General features: G+C 39.5%; 1 protein-coding gene across 1 annotated transcript; it reads right to left on the bottom strand.

Annotated features, from left to right (window-relative positions):
* Nucleotides 1–1538: 1538 nt before the first annotated feature.
* Nucleotides 1539–18632, bottom strand: HPRT1 (hypoxanthine phosphoribosyltransferase 1). Its single transcript, XM_005526174.2, has 9 exons — nt 18495–18632; nt 16456–16562; nt 14985–15168; nt 10829–10894; nt 10183–10200; nt 7829–7911; nt 5387–5433; nt 3552–3628; nt 1539–2947 (listed from the first exon to the last, which is right to left on the bottom strand). The coding sequence occupies exons 1-9, from the start codon at nt 18519–18521 to the stop codon at nt 2900–2902; spliced, it is 657 nt and encodes a 218-aa protein (XP_005526231.1). The 5' UTR covers nt 18522–18632; the 3' UTR covers nt 1539–2899.
* Nucleotides 18633–18865: the final 233 nt, after the last annotated feature.

Raw genomic sequence — 18865 nt, forward strand, 5'->3', positions numbered from 1 at the left:
GCAACCTGCTGCACAGGAATGAAAGGCAGACATTGGGCCGGGCAGACAGTCCTTTAATGACTCGTAACCAGCCCCGTGTAAGCACTGTCAGCTCCTCGCTGCTGGATTAGCTCCTGCTTGACAGGATTGTCGCAGCATAAGAGACAATGAAACACCACCATTTAATCAGTCAGGATATACAATTACAAGGCAGCTCAAAGATCCTTATATGCCTCAAATTTCAAAACCAGGATTGCAAAAAATAAAAGCCCTGAGTGAAGTGCCAGCTCAGTTCACAGAGAGACTTTTCATCGCATTTCTGTCTCAGCTACCAAAATGTACAGAAATGCCAGATGTCACAGGGAGAGACAGTGTAGCAAAGCCTATAAATATTCAAAATTATTTTTCCAGCATACATTTGTGATTCATAAAATGTGGAACTCTAATGAATTTCAAATGCCACATAAATGTTGAAATACAAGATATTCCTTTGTGCTTTCGTAATGCTTTAACAATATATGTCTAGGTCGTATAAAGCTGGTGTTGAATTTGCAAAGGTATGACTAAACCCCCAGTCTTTTAACTAAAATTACCAAATAAAAAGTAACAATTTCAAAAGTAGCAGTTTCAATGTTTTTTAAGTGAGGATTTATCTTCCTGTTGTGTGCACACAGCTGCTGTGAAAGGCTGCAGTAGATAGAACTATCCTAGCAAGGGTAAGGGAGGAGGTAACCTTTTATCTAAACAATTTTCAGACTAACAAAAGCTTTTGAATAAGGAATCTCTCTGTGGTGATAGACTTGATCTGACAAGCACCTGTGTGAAGTGAAAAAACCTCTGTGTCTGTTGCACAGCACCTGAAATGTGGGAGCATTCAGTAAGATTTTAAGTATAGACAATTTCCATCAGACACAGGTGGTGTGATAGAAGCAGATCTGTGCTGCCCCAGCATCACTCCTGGGGCCAGTGTGGCTCAACAGCATCTTCCCAAACCTCTCCTGTGACCACACAGTCCATGCAATTCCAACCCATTTCCCCCAAGCCACCAGGAATTCCCCACTCCAGCTACAGTTTGAAAGATAAACCTCCTGTTATCACTTAACCCCTCTTCTCTTTCCCAAATCGCATCACGTGAGTAATTGCCTTAACCATGACTGGAAAACCTTTCAGGAGACAGAGTATTTCCTCTTCTTGAAGATGTTTTTCAACGAATTCTTAAACAGGCAGATACACAAAGGTGATTTAAGACAAATCCAGAAATACAATCAGACTTTGTAGTGCACTGGAAGAAAAGCTCTCTGAAAGAATAGCCTGCAGTATAATAATGATCAGCATTCTAATATTTGTTAAAGAGAATTCCAATTTACAAACAGATGTCCCAGAAATGTGGTCATGTGATGTGAATTACATTGTGTGAATTCATATTTTAGGTCTGCTATTACCATCATTAATACTAGGTCAGCTGTAACTGAGCAAGCCATGGATGGGCAGTAGTGTGCAGTTCTTGGAAAAACACAGACTCAAACTTCAAAACCACAGAAAAATCATTCAAAACAGAATCTTTCAAAAACTCCATTGTGTATTAGGCACTGAGCAGCATTAAATCCGAGGATGTGGTGGGAGAATCGACATGCAGAAGTAGAAGAACCAAAAAGCACAGCACAAACACAGGTGTGAGCTGGGCTGCCATGTTCAGAACTGGACTCCACATGAAAAGAAGTGCTAACTAAACAAACCAAAACAATTACTTACAAAATGTGGTTTTTTGTGGGTTTTTCCCACATGGATATGGATATGTTTCATGGACACAGAACCTCTACGCTTCATTTTTGCCAAGACAGAACAAAGGACTGTTGCTTCAACTGTTCTCTCTGGAATCTGGTTTGGTTAGAGAAGATGCAATTGTTTCAGGATCTTCCCATAGCACTTTAATCATCTGTCTCTTAGACAGGATTGCATTAACCAAAAGCTCTACAAAGGTAACAAATGTAGAGTCTGCCTTCACTGTCACAAGCAGTTACAAAAAATATTATTGAGAAGAAAATTTCAAGAGCACTTTAATATACAGAATGAGTGGGATAGCTGTTTGGGGCTTATTTTAAAGAGACAGCCTTTATTTAAAGTACTTTGCCTTGTAGATCTTATAAAGTAAACATTACAATACTTTTTTTCTCCACAAATATATTAAAATTGTCTAAATTCAAAAGGCAATTCCACAGACTGATGGATATTTTTAAAGAAATAAAATCTAACAGAAATAGGCAGCTCAACTAAAATTAGATTTTAAACATTCTGTTTTGTCATTCCATCTTTAAAAAAAAAGAAAAAAGAAAAACACACTTTTCACCCAGACTTCCTTTACAGCAATAAGGCAACTCCAGGAGATTTGGATGAGCCCCCCGAAGATTACAGATACTGTAACTGGCTGCTCCTCATGCTTTATAACACCCAAAGGTGCAACTATCCATTAATCACAATCACATCTGTGCATTAAAATATAAAACTTAAATTACAGATTTTAAAAATATTACTAATAGACTTCCCTATCATAAAATGTTTTACATTTACAGTACTTGAACTATTTCAGTTCTGGGTTGATGAGGTTTAAGCAATTTACCACTGCAAGAGTTAGACTCTGGAGCTCACAAACAGCACAACCCAACCAGGGGCAGCGATAGTCGGTAGAGTCATAGTGCAAATCAAAATAAGGAGTGCAGTACTGCACTAATTGTTTACATTTCTAAAATATAAATGAACAAGACGAGCTCTTATATTGTACATGCAATAAATTACAGTAAGCATATGGCAATGGGGCTGGGGTATTCTAAAGTGTAGCTGGTGTACCAGAGCTGAAGCCTGTGAAAGATAGGACTCAGTAAACAAAACATTTCAAAGCTCTGTTGTCACTTGAACTCTGCTTTCATGCTTTGTACTTCTGCTTCCCCGTCTCGCTGATCACACAGATATGCTGAAACAAAATAAAATAAAAAGCTCCTGTTAGGAAAGTAAACTAAGAGACCAAGATTTGACATCAATAACAAGCTTCTGAAAGCAACACAAGTGCGCTGTACACACTTCAGGAGGAAAGATCTTCTGGCACCGTTTATGCAGAAAATCTTAGGCCTTTTTTTGGTCCAAAAATCTCTACACTGACTTTTTCTCTCCTAATTGTCCCACACAGTGTCTGCTGGGTCTGGTGAGACCCAGATGAAGAATTAATGATAAAAATAATGTGAGCCCTTCTTAACTGCTTCCCAGATCTCTCTTCTTTAACTCTGATGTAACTAAATAAATGCACTTATTTGTTGCAGACATCTGGTGAGACAAGAAACTTCACACAAACTTCACATTATTTCAAAGCTGACAGCTCTGCAGCCTCCACTCTGCACGCAGCAAAATAAGTTTTTAGTTTGATCAGAGCTCCAAACACTGCCCTGCTGCTCTCAGGCTTGTTCTCATCACTAGAACATGAGGCATGATTTACAGAGCAGGGAGAATGATGTAAGGAGATTTCCCTTCCTTCCTCCTCCCCAGTTTTAAATGGAGAAAAACATACGGGAAAAATTACTTACGTTCAAATCTCTGAAGTATTCATTGTAATCTAGGGCGTATCCCACAACAAATTTGTCTGGCACTTCAAATCCAACAACTAAAAAAGACCGTTAATTACCAGTGTGTTAGAAAAAGAACTTCCTAGAGTTCACCATACCTTTTTACAGAGATGATAAGGAATTTTATAGCTATAGATTGTAACTAATTTCATTTCTTCTATTCAAGTACCCTCAGATTAATATTTCAGTTATTTTACAACTTTAACTTTGTTGATTTATCAACTAAAGGAAATTAAATGAGATGCATTTATTGGTTCTCACACAGCTGCCTGGTGCTAGTCTGCAAGAAATGAATGGAAGCTCTTAAATGTACCGACAGGATATTATTATGAGAATGTAAAATTCCTTGAAAATGTCCTCAGACTTTCCAAATATGTACAAAACTGCCAACCCTACTTGGCACTTCCTAGATGCCTGAAAAGCCATTGCAGCAGCAGTGGACTTGTGAGCACAACACAAATCCCCCTCACAGCATGATTCCAGAGGCAGCGCCTCTGGGAGCTGGACCTGCACTCCAGACAGGGCTGCAGGAAGGGTCATTTGCAGGTTTCAGAAACAAGTGTGGGTTGGCTGCTTTGGGTTTGCTTTTGGCTTCGGTTTGTTGATGCTTTTTGTTTGGTTGTGATTTTTATCTCCCAAAAAATCTGCCTTAAAAGAGGACAGCAACCATTCCAGATCGTCTGAACAGCTCTAGTAGAACATTTTGTCAGGCAGCACCAGTCCACCCTGTCACTATAAAATGACCAAAAAGAGTAATTAAATTATTTAAAATATAAAATTTCCAAAGTGCTTTTCCCCACATACTAAAATGAAAGACTCCTGAGCAGGAAAGCTGTGTCTTTTTTCTCTCCTTGGCCACAGTAAGGAAAACTGAGATAAAGCATGCAATTCAAATAAAAGGCTACAGGCACTTTTGGAAAAACTAAGGTGATGTTTAATACTTACTGGGCCTCACAACACAGGGATAAAATGGAGGCCCAGCCACTGCTGCCTTGTTGTCTCCTTCAGAGCTCACATGTCCTGCTCAGGACAGGTTGTCTCTAGGGACAGATGGCAAAACAAGTCATCTGCTGCAAGATGCTCCAAAGGCACCATTAGCCCAGATAAGCCTATAATGAGATCCCAGGAATGAGGGGCGTCCTTGAATGAAGGGAACACCTCAATGAAGCCTCAGAAAGCTTCACTTACAGAGCATTATACAGCCTTGGAAAGGAGGAGGAAGAGGATGTGATTCTGCTGCTCAATTCACTTCACTTCCATAATGAAAATAACAGGAATTTAGCCTCTGGAACACAGTTAAAACACACAGCCCTGCCCAAGACATGAGGAGCTGTCACTTTCTTACCACTGTCTGCTGTGGATGTTCCTTCATTAACAGTCTTGGGATAGACAGAGGACAAGAAGGGAGTAATTCAGATACCCAGACATAACAGTGCCAATTTAGGTATTTTATCAGGTGGATAGGCTAAGGCACACAAATCACTCCCAAAAGTGTCAAAAGGTGAATCCAGCAGTGAAACATTTGACTACATGCAAGCTGAGAGAATTTTGCACATGTAACCTAGACCAAAATATCAAAGTTTGATTTTCAATATAATAAAATGTTGCAAATGTTATAAATTCTGATTAACTGTCTCAAAATACATTCCAAATATTTAAATTATCTAAACAAGAGCAAACTTTATCAAGAATAATTAGTAAAAACCTGTTTGGAACATCCTTGGACTTTGAGCAAAACATACATGATACACAGATGTACTTTCAATAAAGAAAAATGGTTGTCAAAAGTCACTTACAGTCTGGCCGATATCCCACACTTCGAGGAGTTCTTTTCACCAACAAGCTGTCAAATAAAATTAATGTACAACTGAAATATGGAAAAGCACCATGTACAAATATATAAGACTGTTTTTATGACAGAGAAGCTGAGTTAGGCCTAAGTGTGCATGACTGACAGCATAATTACACATTTTAAACCACTATTTTTCTTGCAGGTACAAAAGATCATAATGAAAAAATCAAAACTTTCCAGAATCACAAATGGTTCAGAGCTTTAAGGCTAACTAATAGGTCTGCAAGGAAAAGGCTGGGAGACACTATCTGGATGGATTTTCACTGTGAAAAGTTAGCTTACTGGGATTTTGTATGTTAGTATGTTAGGAACTTCAGGAAGTTCAGCAATTTACCTTGTAGGTAAAGAGGCAACAATCTGGGATATGGCCCAAGAAAAAAGCCCAACAAAAGCCTAAGTTTTATGAAGCAAAAGTTCAGCTGCTTGAATGTAACCTCAATTGCACTTGCGCAAATTCTCTTTAACTGGTTTTCACTGGAAGTACTAATTACCCCCATAAAGAAAATGTAATTGATTCTGATGATCAGGGGATACTAGATTTAATAGACAAAGGGCTAAAAAGCATGGAGTTACAAAGCTGGAGTACTGTGGTAGAGAGAAATGCCCTGCTAGCTTAGTTTGATTTGCTCATTATTCGGTAGAGCAATCCCACAGGCTTGACATTTGTCTGTCTGGGAAACAGAGAGGAAAACAAAAAGTGGTTGATGGCTGAATGCAAACAGGACCAGCATAACTCTGTACACTAAACACAGACCCCCCCTTCCCTTCTGGATCACCACTGAAGATGTGGCTTCATTTGCCACAGTCACAGTTTTGATTTTAGTTCATGAAACTTCTAGTTGGGAGACTTAATTTTTGAGAATTGGTGTAGAATTTGATGAAAGAAACCCCAAAGTAGTACTAGCATTAGTTCACATCTCCCTACTACAACTATTTAATTGTCTGAAGGAAAATAAATAGAAAACTAAAAAAAAAACAAACCAAACCACAAAATAAAGCTCAAAACCCCCAACCCAATCAACAACAGCAACAACAAAACAACAACCAAAAAAATTAACCAAAAAGGAAAAACAATAGAAGAGAGAGAAGTGAAGCAACTAAGAATATAGTCCTATCTAGAAAGCTCATGTTTACCTGGTCAGGTCTTTCCCTGGGCAGGTTTAAACCCAAGAGGTTTAAATACAGGAAATTGGTCTTTGCACATATTAGATTATATTAATTATATTATATGATATTAACAATATGATATGATATTTTTACACTGTAGTGTTGCAACACTTTTCAGTGACACATACTTAAAAACTAGCCAGGGAAAAATCCACAATGGCCTCACCTTCAGCAGGTCACCTCCAGATTATTAGCAAGAAGAGCTGTTCTGGTAAGTCTAACAACTGCTTTGACATTGTTATGGCAACACAAGAGATTAGATATTACACCCAGCTCTGCTTTATCTCTAATCCCCAGCAATCATTATGCTTTTATTAAAAAATACACAAGCACAGCATAGCAGTGCAACAGATGCAATTTAGACAGAAGCAGGAAGAATGTTGATATTGGTTAATAATACAATATCATCCTCAACATTTCTTGTTGGTTGCAAGTTATTTAATTATGAAATATTTTGAAATGAATTGATAAAAGGTGTAACTAAGTAGAAAAGACTGGAAGAGCATATGACTGGGTGACTCTCACAGAATGACCTCTAAAGCTCAGCTACACTGTGCACACTGCACATTCACTCATATTAGTGTGCAAACTAATTAAATTCCACAATTAAAGAAGAAAAAATAGAAAAATGTCTCCACTGCACAGGTACACCACTGCAGTATAGTGAAGCTGCAGATACTGCCAGCAGAAACAAACATCTTTGGAGAGACACTACATACAGGTAAGTGACAACCACTATTTTTTTTTATTCCCCCTTCTACTTAAAGTCTATATTTATGAACTAAATTCGTGTTTATCAACTTGAGAGGGTATTTCTTTTAATACCAAAATGTTTAAATTCTTCTAGATACTTCTAAACTTGGACTTCAGTGGTAAAAGCCCACAAAGCTTACCATAAGATGATAGGCAAGAGGTGTTCCAGGCATGCACAAGTTATGCCCTTCTGAAGCACAGGAATTCTTCCAGCAATAAGAGTGGAAAGAACAGTGTTTCCAGCATCCTTCACATACACATGTGCTTATAACATGCAAAAGTGCTTTAGGAGTTTAAACAAGTAGTGACTTCAACATATCACATCACATATGACTCCTGCAGAAATGTTCCCTCCCATTTCTCTTCCATGGAAATGTGTTCTATGTTTGTTTTTACTTGTTGGTTTGGGGTTTTTTTTAAACCTTCTTAAGGTGAAAACCAGCACAAATAATCACCAAACATTTACCTGGCTACTTTCACCATCTTTGGATTGTACTGTTTAAGTAGAGACAGCAACGTTTTCATTGTTTTACCAGTGTCGATTATATCCTGAAAATAAAAACACTCATGTAAAACAGAATATTAAAGATGTCAGAGTAGCACTTTCAAGTTTCTACACCCAAAATTGCTCATCCACAGCAGCATGAAAATATGGCAAACTACAGCCTGTAAAAATGCTCACAACCAAATCCAGGTGGCATGAAACACAGCGCTGGGTTTTTGCAACCACGCTGGGTAAAGTGATCACACACGTTAACAAGAGTGCTTAATTGTTGTGGATAACCACGACTTTGGAAGCAGCTGCTGAACAAGCAGTTACTGCAATGACCTTCTTGGCTCCTTCTGGATATTTTATGGCTTGTGCTCCTTGCAGCAATGAGATAATGTTTAATTTGAGTATGATAAGAGTAATGTTAGTCTCGCTGCTGAGCTCAGTTACAGAGTATTCAACAGGAGGAAAAGCAAGAAGGAAAAACAGGCAGAACAACTCATTATTACAGTTAAAGGAAAAGGAGTACAATTTACTTTACAGAGCCAAGAAATACCTGAAAAAATTGCACAGGGAAGTCTGAGTGCAGTTCTGAAGTCTAAAACATGCTAAAATAAATTTTGACATGGCATTTTAATCCCATTCACTGCACACATAAACAGAAAATAAATAAAAAAATATGGCTTGAAACTGAAGCACCAGAAACGGCTGCCTCATTTAGACTCAAACAATCACACTATCTTTAGAGGGACAGTCCTTGCCCTAGCCTAAAATCAAATCTATTTGAAGTAAAGGAGGCAAACAGCAAAGAAACAGCAATATTCTGGTTTCAGCTGATTTCCCCATGACTCCCAATTAAAATAAAAACCAAACAACAAACTCAACAGAGCACCTGTCAGTATTACCATTAACACTCAATGCTTTTAATCATTAAACTCCAGAGAAGTTGAAGATGTACAGGTATATAGATGAAAATCAAAGCTAGTAAATAAACAGCTACTTCCATGTTCTAAGAGAAAAGCAGAACCTATTACTAATTTTCTGTTGTGTGATGAGCTGTTTATTGGAGATGAATCTCCATTTTGTACAGATATTTTTGGACATTAAAGGGATGCAGTAAAGAAAAGCCTAGCGCTCATGACATCAAATTTACAATTGCATTGTAATTTGTGCATTTTATCATTTGACAGTTAAAATGGTGATCAGTAAGTGTTCATAGCTGAGTGTGTAAGACGAGTCACCGGACAGATGATTCACTAAACAAATAAGAAACTAACCTAATCTGGGGATTACATTCATCTGAAATGGAGCAGATACATAATTAAACACATCTGTCTAGCTGAAGCAAAATATACTTCAAAGGACACCACTGATGACACAATGACTGCTGTATACATACTATTTTGGTAGGAGTTTTGCAACTGCATGTGCTTCCTGTGGACTAATATAACCTTCTCAAATTAGGAAAATAATACATAGAAACACATTTTATGAGAGGAAACATCCTTTCCTTTGGCTGATGAATCAGTTGCCACAGTTGTTTCTTTGCTTACAAACATGCCATTTCCATTATTTGGAGCCTTAACACATTATTAGATTGCACATTCGTTTTTCCTGTCTACTGCTGCTGCTTCCCTATCTTGAAATTGTCAATTTTACTCAAGGAAAGTGACATTGGCTGCACATTAGCAATGGTGTTGATCAAGATAGAGGTAAGAAAGCAAGAATTAAGCAACAACACCTACCAGGCAATCAAACTGAGCTGTACTGAACCTGGTATTAACCCAGAGAACCATGACAAGACAGAGGAATAGGAATTCAGCAATTGCAAAACGCCAATTAAGAATTAGCATTCTCTATGCAACTATTCTCTAAAGAAGCTATACACAGGAAGGCTGGGCTTAGATCTGTTTTTCATGTATTTTGGGGTACTTATACTCTTTCCACCTCTGCAGTTTAGTCTCCTAGCTTGCTGTGCTGAACCCAGAACAACAACGTGCTTAGTATCACTTTTTTTTTTGGCTATTTTTTCTAACAAACAAACAAAAAAAAAGAAAAATTAGACATTTTAGAATTGAAAACATCTCAGAAAACTGAAAGAAAGTACAAACCATGTTAGATGGATGTTTTCCTGGTTAAATATAGCAATTGAATGCAATTTGAGAATTCAAAACACAGCTTATTCAGAGACCACTTGCAAAACTCAGGCCTGAACTCAGAAGCTGGAAACCTTGAAACTAGAAACACTAGGTTTTCTGGCTTAGGAACAACTTCTATTAGAACTTTTTTATCTGTCACACATTAGAACTTCCAAGTAAAACAATACTTACTTCTACGATCAAAACATTCTGGTAGGAAGAAAAAGACAAAGAAATCCGTTAGTATCTAGACAACATACGATTTCTTATTAATTTTCATAATTAATTTTCAGTGCAGTTAAATATTTGTACCATATTTATGTTTACATGTGTAACAGCAACTGCTTTGTAGTTTAACATTTCTGATGCTCTAATAACAATTAGCTGAGATTCTTCTCGACAGCTCCTGTTAAGTACAGTCTTTGAATTATCCAGACTTTGAAAACTCTAGACATATGCAAAAGAGATCAAAACAGAGTCTATACAATTCCTATTCTTCTAGAGAAGAGTGTCCTACTGCAGTCATGTACAATTCTGTCATACCTACATCCTTTACATTGACATACATGTCTTAAAAATCATCTATGTGTGAGAAGAAGGGGGAAGTGATGTGTTGTGACAGAGCAGGAGCAGTGGTGCTTTAACCCCTGACATCTGGCGCAATGATCTCCACAGAATCACTGGAGAAAAGCAGATTCACAATTTACATTCTCCTATTTCCTCTTCTTGTCACTGCCTACCATGGGGAATTGTGTCCCTGACGTGGGCTGCACCTTACACTACGAATTCCCACCACTGCTTCAGGGCAACACCAACACAGACACACAGAGAGCTGTACCTTTCCAGTTAAGGTTGAGAGGTCATCTCCCCCAATGACTTTGATATCTCCAGTTGACTGATCATTCTAAGAAAGAGGAGGGTGAACGTTAGCATGAGAAGAATTAAACTGATTTTCTTCTTGCAGTAAATGTCAAAACTGTGAAGTACACAACTAGTAAACATTAAAACTTCCAGAAGCATGGAAACAACAGCATCTCTCTATGAACGAAGAAATTACAAGTGATCAACTTCAAAGATGGTATTTCAGATTAAAGACTGTTTGACAAGAGATTTGCATCAACACATTATGAGGCATCATCTCTCATCTGTGACCATTATATACACATATGTATCTGAAAATCAAGGACTTACTATGCATTCTCTACAGATATAGAAACAGGACAAAAAACACTTCTGGTCTCCAAGCTACAGGATATTATATAGCTGGTAATTTACATTTTAGACTTTATTGCTTTGGAAAGTCTTATTCTGAATAAGAATAGGCAATCATAACAAGAATAGCCAGCAAACAAGGCACTGATTGCTGTTTAGAACAATAAGCTACAAAAATAACCAGAAAAGCTTATGCTCAGTTTACAGCCAATATTGGTAACAAATCAAATTAGTCCTTATACAATTGAACAGCAACACAGGTACACCATCACTATACTGCGTTTTGCTTCACTAAATCTAAACTGTGATAAAATTTAAATGAACTGTTATATAGGAAAGTTAAAAACAGCTGATAGGAGTGCCTCACAAATCTTTGCAGTTTAATAAACTCAGTCAATTGACTTTAAACCTTGACAGTGTCTCACAGTTCATATTAGATGTCATATTTACATGCTAAGTTCCTGAGCAATAAAAGGGTGAAACAACAGTTAAAGATTTCTGACATTGGTTGTAACCAGATTTCCACTGGCAAGAAATTTGTTTAATCATTAAGCAAGGTTTTAATTATCTTTAGGAGCCTTACTTTCAAGTTCAGTACTGGTTATACTTTAATGCTTCATGGTTTAACACATGGGAGTTTTACTGTATAGAACTATTACCACTGCCTCCCTGTTGTCACTGCTGAAAAACAATTAAGTTTTACAAGATTGTAACTCCTGACTCAAGTGACTCCAAGATCACCTTTTAAAATGGCATTTTAAGTTCCTTACATTATCTGCTGTAAGGTTTGGTTAGCAGAGACCTTTCAGAATACTGCTTTGACCAGCCTAACCAGAGTTTACCACACAGTCCACTGAAAATCCCTATTTTTGCCAGTGACAGCGCAACACATCCACTGTCTTTTGGCTGCCCTTCATGACAATACAAGCAACATTTGCTCATTTCCATGCTTAAATGCAGGAGACTGGTGGAAAGCCATTCTTCTTGTAACACAAAGAGAATAAACTGCTTGTCAAGAATACTGAGAGCCAGATCACAAACACTATATTTCCATTTCTTAACAGCTTGCCAGATCATTAAAATTCATCCGTAAGGACTTGGAAAACTGGAGTTACAAGTAAAGTTTAATCATAGCTTGATCATGTCAGTATTCTTACAGAACTATTTTGGGTGCAGTACAGTATGAACTTTGCATTGCAACACAAAAAAACCCCCCATATGCTTGTAAATATTAAATGATCAGTTTGAAACAAGAATAGACCTTCAATTACATCAATTACAGAACCATTACAAAAGTTCATCTGCTTGATTTATGCGACCAGGATATTTTTAACATCTTTTATCCAGTGTGTGAAGGCAGGCAGCATGATCCAGTAATCATATCCAGAGACAGCAACAAGAGAGTTGAAAGCTCCACTTTCAACTGTCCATTACAGTCTGTGATGATTTTCACACCACTAAACACAGATCCCTTCCTGTAGCAAAGCACAGATCAAAACTACAGAGCAGATTTAGCACTCTGACACTATTACTGATGGAAGACTCAGACAAGCTGTTACATATATGTCCATGATAGGATAATCTTATCCAGTCTATCAAATTATGCAATCTAAAGGACCTAAATTTGGATATTAATAACCACCTAAGTGAGTTTACAGAAAAGAAATGCTCAAAAATAGTGTAGTGGAGGCATCACATAACAGCAGCTCCCTCACTCATCCAGAACAAGAAAACATTCTTTTATAGAAATGGCTGACAAAATCAAAAGCCCTCAAGCCAACACCTCAAGGAAAACATTTGACTTCAATAGCTTTCTGTCTACATTTCTCTGCTTTTCTCCTCATCCACTTGTTTCTATAGTAAAATAACTATTGTAATCTCCATAAAACTTACTTTGCTGCTCACTCCCCTATTAATATCAAGGCACTGTAGTTCTGAGAGAGAATAAATAAAAACAGCTGTAGCAAAGAAATGAACCAAAACACACCTGGGACATCAGTAAAATCTCAGCCTTGCTTTTTAGCAGAGATTTTTTTCAGGTGTTTCAAACTATTTCTCCAGTATTTTTTTCCTGAGTTAGAAAGTAGTGAGCATGAAGGGTGTAGTCTTTGTACTGATTTTTTAAACAAATAAGTTATTGGAAGTCTTCTTAAGTGGAGAAAGCAGAAGATACAAAATTTCCTCTCTAAGAAAAAACAGGCAGAAGCCATAATTTCCTACTCTTTAACCTACTATTCTATAATAGAGACATTCAGTTTTCTGTCATTTTTACAGGCAGAATACATGGGCATGTGGGGGTGTTGGGGTGAAGTGGACTGGAGGCAGGAGCCTCCCCTTTTGTGAGGCACAGAAGAAGAGAGGCTCAGACTGCTGTCCCTCGCTGATTTGAGCACAGTGCATAAGCACAAAGTGCCTTGTGAGATACAACCAAAGGCTGGCACGAGCCCTTCTGCCCAGCCTTGCACTCTCATTAAAGCACATAACTAAATTAGTGCCTCGTGCTCTGCAAACCCAAGTGTGGTCTCCAGGTAACCCCTGGACAAGCAGCTGTGTGTGTGCCCCAGGCAGCCAGGGCTGCTTTTCCTGCAAAAGGACTGCACCAAAGCTCCGTGCAGTTCTTGCCTTTGTCACGACATGTTAATGGAGAGCTTGACAGGAATCACAGATTTATCAAGTTCTGCAACAGCCCAGACTAAGCCTGCAAATAATTCCACCTCAGGTTTCACAGTTTAATAAAACAAAGGATGAGAGTGTTTTTTTTCAATTCAGTTACCTGTATTTTTCTGCTGGAAAAGGGACTGATCTACAGCTGTAACAAGTAACCCTGACTTCAATGCAAAGCTGCTGATACAGAACAACAGCATAACATTGTAAAACAATGTATTCAAACATTTTAAACTGAAACTAAAAAAAAAAAGTCATTATTTCCATCTTACAGATGGTCTTAGGGAAAAAAATAATAAATTTCTGAAATCCCAAAAAACATGAGACTTGGCTATCAGTAAGTCGGAAATCATACAGTGTTTACAAACACCTACTTCCTCCCCTGACCTGCACAACATAACCCCATGCTTCCTTCTGTAAAACCTGAAAGTTACCTTGTGTTACATGATGTTCTGTTTCCCTAAAAGTTGAATATTTGTGTTCAGAATCAAAATAAATTATTTCTCTAAAAATCTAAACCCAAGGCAACCTATGCCTTGTCTTGAAAAGGTAATGCAATATTCAGAAGCTATTAATTCACTAATCTAGATTAATGTATCTAGTGTTTACTCATGGCCAAATACAACTAATTTTGTTCAGTGTTTTGTTCATCCAAACAAAAATGAGATAGGGAACCATTTCTGCAGCTTTCAAGTCATCCTGTCCAAGAATGATGACTGGGCCATATGAAAACTCCCAGAACTAATTTTTTGTAATAATAGTTGCAGGAGATTTCTCTGTACCAGTCTAGAGGCACAGCTTTAGAGATGAAGCTGTGGGCAGAGAAGAAACTGTTGAACAAGTAAAGGACATGTAAAAGGTCTCTCTCCTCAGCATAACGATTTTACTGGGGTGAGGAGATAACAATATCTAAAAGAAAACATATTCTATAATAAGGCAGAGAAAGAGTAAATTGGCTTGTGACTCTAAATTCCCCTGTTTTTCTTTCTATTTTTCCCCTATTTTTTTTCTATTTGTTTAATATTAGCATATTAGAGTAGTAACAATATTAAACCATCTCTGTTAATAATTTGTAGTCTACTTAGCTAAAAATTGCACAGTACTGCATAGATACTTACACAATAACTCTTCAACCTAATGAAGTCGACTGTCATGGGGATTGATTTGTCACTGTTTCTGTTCAGGGCTTTGATGTAGTCTAATAAATCAGCAAAAAATTTATAGCCACCCTTGAGTACACAGAGTGCCACAATGTGGTGTCCTCCCATGCCCTTCATAATTTCTCGTGCCAGTCTCTCCGTCCTAAACAAAACCAAGGAAGAGTGAGCTGTCATAACATTTCATTTGTTCATCACAGCAGCAGTGTCTGATACTCCTAGCAGCAGCAAACACACGCAGCAAACTTGGAAACGCATTTTGCTTGGAAATATTTGCCCACCACTTTGGTCACTTTTACATGTTACTGGTCAACAAACTTTTGCTTTTCAAGGTTAATCCAACAGTAGCACTGCCAAATGAGCTTGTTTTCCTATGTCACAGGCAGCCAAAGCAAACCTTAACACCCTGAAACTATTTCACTGTCAGATATGAGACATGAAGGTGTGTTTTTTCCTTCCAAAGACAGGTTCAGCTTCCATGCAAAGAGCAATGTAAGCTAACACAACCCCAAAGGCAGTAGCCCTCACCAGCTGACAAGCAAGAAAACTCTCAAATTGTAAACTGAAGAGTTTATGTTTATTTGCCAAATCAGAATGCCAGAAACTTGTCCTGAAAGCAGAATACAATACCAGCAAGGCAGAGCAAGAGAACACTGCACCATTTTTCTGCAATAATTGTTTCTAAATTTATTTTGCCATTTATTTTAGAAAGCATGGTCTGCATTTATTGTGTGCCAGCTGACAGCAGGTTTCTCAGAGAAAGCCAACCATTAGAAACTTTACGTCAATTCCTTAATGACATGTACTTTGTCCAATTTTTTTCCTCTATATGGACTTCCAGTTCCTCATAAAGGAAATTAGCAACTTACAAACACAAAGTAAAACAAAAATGTCTTGCAGGCTTATGAACACACTTCTGATCACACAAGATAAAACTTGCACAGCACATCACAGATTTCAGCAACCACAGAAGTGACAGATTGATATTTGCAGAAGATAACATCTTTCTCGGAAGGCAGGAGAAAGTTGGACATTATTTATCAACATGAGAGAGACAAAATGATGTGATTAATAGTTTACTTTTATTAATATCTTATGGAAATTCAAGAGACTATATTTTCAGACTGAACTGACACAACAAAACATCTTCTAGTTAGATTTTAAGAAGGTAAAACATCAAAGAAACACTGGAAGGAAAGTCCTAGGTTGCTACATACTACAAAATTTCACTTGAGAATTATGAGCAATTTTCAAAGAATAGCATGACTGCAAAAGTACAAACTCTTAGAAGCCAAGAAAAAAAAAATTAATTGTACATTTGAGCCTCTAATTAAATGTATCTATTTAGGCAGTCTCCAAGCAGCAAAATTATCACTGGAAGATGTTTATTCCAGTTTCATGCAATCAATGTACTGTCTGAAGTCAAACAAACCTGTCCATGATGAGCCCATGAGGAATATAGACTTTTTCCAAATCATCTGCATAATGTTTAGGTATGCAGAACAAATCCAGGTCATAACCTTGTTCATCATCGCCAATCTGAAAAGGAAATAAGGTGAGATTTCTACAAAGACTTATAGAAAGTCTGTACTGAGAAACTTCAAGTCCTTTGCTTTATTCAGTAAAAACTATCAAACCCATGAGTAAAACCTATCAAACCCACAACGCTCATCAGAACCACCTTATGTTCCCCCTCTCTAAAAACATCAGTCACACTGAACACAGAGTAAAGTGTAATCTGAGAGCTCACAAGGGTTACTTGAAATATTGTGAGTTGTTATACAATGCAATGTGTGAAGGAAAGTCCTACAACGTTCTTCTCTAGTGGAGAGCAGGAAAGTGAAGTTACTACACCTCATTGAAACTCTATATTTCATTACAAAAATAAGCTTTTTAAACCCTTTGATTTTCCTAGTGTAATGCAAAACCTGGTATCTGCAATTAAGCAAGCAGAGGTTCTGACATGGACACCTTCCAAATCTCCACAACACTTGATCACAACAAAACACAGGAGCCAGTTTGCAGGACAAGACAGGAGAGCTACTTGAGCATGCCAAGTTATGCTGCTATGAAGCAACTCTGCTCTGACCACCGTTTCCAAAACAAGGAGGTTCAAGATCATTCAGAATCTGAAATTAAAGCTTTCAGCAACCTGTTCCACATGGGCAAACTCCCTGTATGAAACAGCCTGCAACACTGGCAAGTGCATATTAATTAGGACAAGGGATTAGCATACATACATAATGATACCAAACACTGCTGAGGTTCAGGGCACACTGTCACATCAAACAGAGTCCTTCTTGAACCCTAACTCTGCTGCAGCTTGAAAATGATGTGTTTTTTTAATTACTTCCCTCTCTGGTTATGTAGCTGAACACTAACTACTAGGTGGAAAAGAATTTCAGAGGGAAAACAGAAGGTTAGTACTGACAGTTCACCAGGGCAGGCATTTTAAGGATCCATTTTGGCTACTAATGCCCTTACAGGAATCAAATCTTATTTCAGTGCCTGTGGAAACACTTACCTGTCCAGTGGTCAGACAACTGCTTACATGGAGTTTTTGTTGATTAATCTTTAATGAGTATTTCATCTGGGGTATTTCATTATTATGTCACCCTCCCATCCAAAACTGACCCTGTGTGAGCTGCACAGCTCAAGCTCATGGTCCCTGCAGTCCACAAGGACTTATTTTAAGAAATAAGGCAGGTCCTTCCTAAAACTCATGGGGTTTTTCTTTGGTCAGACCCATCGTTATATCGAGCGTGTCTACTAAACCTTCCGTTCTGCATCTGGAAGGGAATTGGCCCTTCCTACAGGTTTTATCAGGGTTTTTATGGACTGCAGGGATTTACTGTCGCAACCTCGCGGCTGTCACAGCTCTCGGCCATCAGACACGCACTTCATCAGCACTGGCACTTGCTTTAAAACGATAAATAGAAATGAGCATTAAGAGCCTTAGCAGATGCGGCAATTACGCAAAAATATAAAGGATGCTGCTCCTGCAGAACCAGACCCAGCTCACACACGTGGGGTTCTCCCGACCAGAGCCTCCCGCACGCCCCGAACAGCAACAGGAATAGGAAGTTGTGCCGCGCTGGGGGAAGTTCTTCCACCTTCGCTCCGGAGGCGCCAACGCCGGCTATGCCCGCCGCCCTCGGGCTCCGGATCCCCCCGGATCCCACCCCGAGGGACCCGCGGCCGCTCCGGGAAGGGACGCGCCCGGCTGGGGGCAGGGAGGGCAGGGACGGGCAGCCCCGGGCCCGGCGCCGGGAGGCCGGGGCTGCCCTCAAGGTGACTCCGCGGGGCGGCGGCTCCCGGCGCCCAGGGACGCCACACGACACGCCACAACACACGATACGGCACGCCATCCCCCACGTTCCCTCACAGATCACCCTACTGGGGGGCAGGCGGGGGACAGCGGCCCCGGCGCCCAGCATGCCCCGTCCCGCGGGCGGCAGCCTCCACACTCACCACGATGCAGGGGCTGGGGGTCGCCATGGAGCGCGGCCCCGCCGGCGGCGGCTGCGGGCGGCTCGGAGCGGCGGGAGCGGGCGCTGGGAGCGACAGGAGCGACGGCGGCAGCGGTCGGTGGGAGCAAGAGGCGCCGCGCCCGCAGCGGCCCCGGCGCCGCCTCCGCCCCCCCCGCGCGCCCCGCCCTCAACATGGCCGCGACGGAGCCGCCCTCAGCACTGCCGTGCAGCGGCCCCGGGCGCGGGGAGCACTGCGAGGGACGGGGGAGAGGGGACACATCAGCGGAGCTGTTCTCTCGGTGGGGCTGTCCCCATCCCGGCAGGGTGCAGGTGTCCCCGCGCTGTCCCACATCCACACTCCTGGTCTTGAGA

This window comes from Pseudopodoces humilis, chromosome 15 (assembly GCF_049639895.1).
Source record: "Pseudopodoces humilis isolate 2021_Gansu_Grassland_sample_001 chromosome 15, ASM4963989v1, whole genome shotgun sequence".
Lineage (NCBI taxonomy): Eukaryota > Metazoa > Chordata > Aves > Passeriformes > Paridae > Pseudopodoces > Pseudopodoces humilis.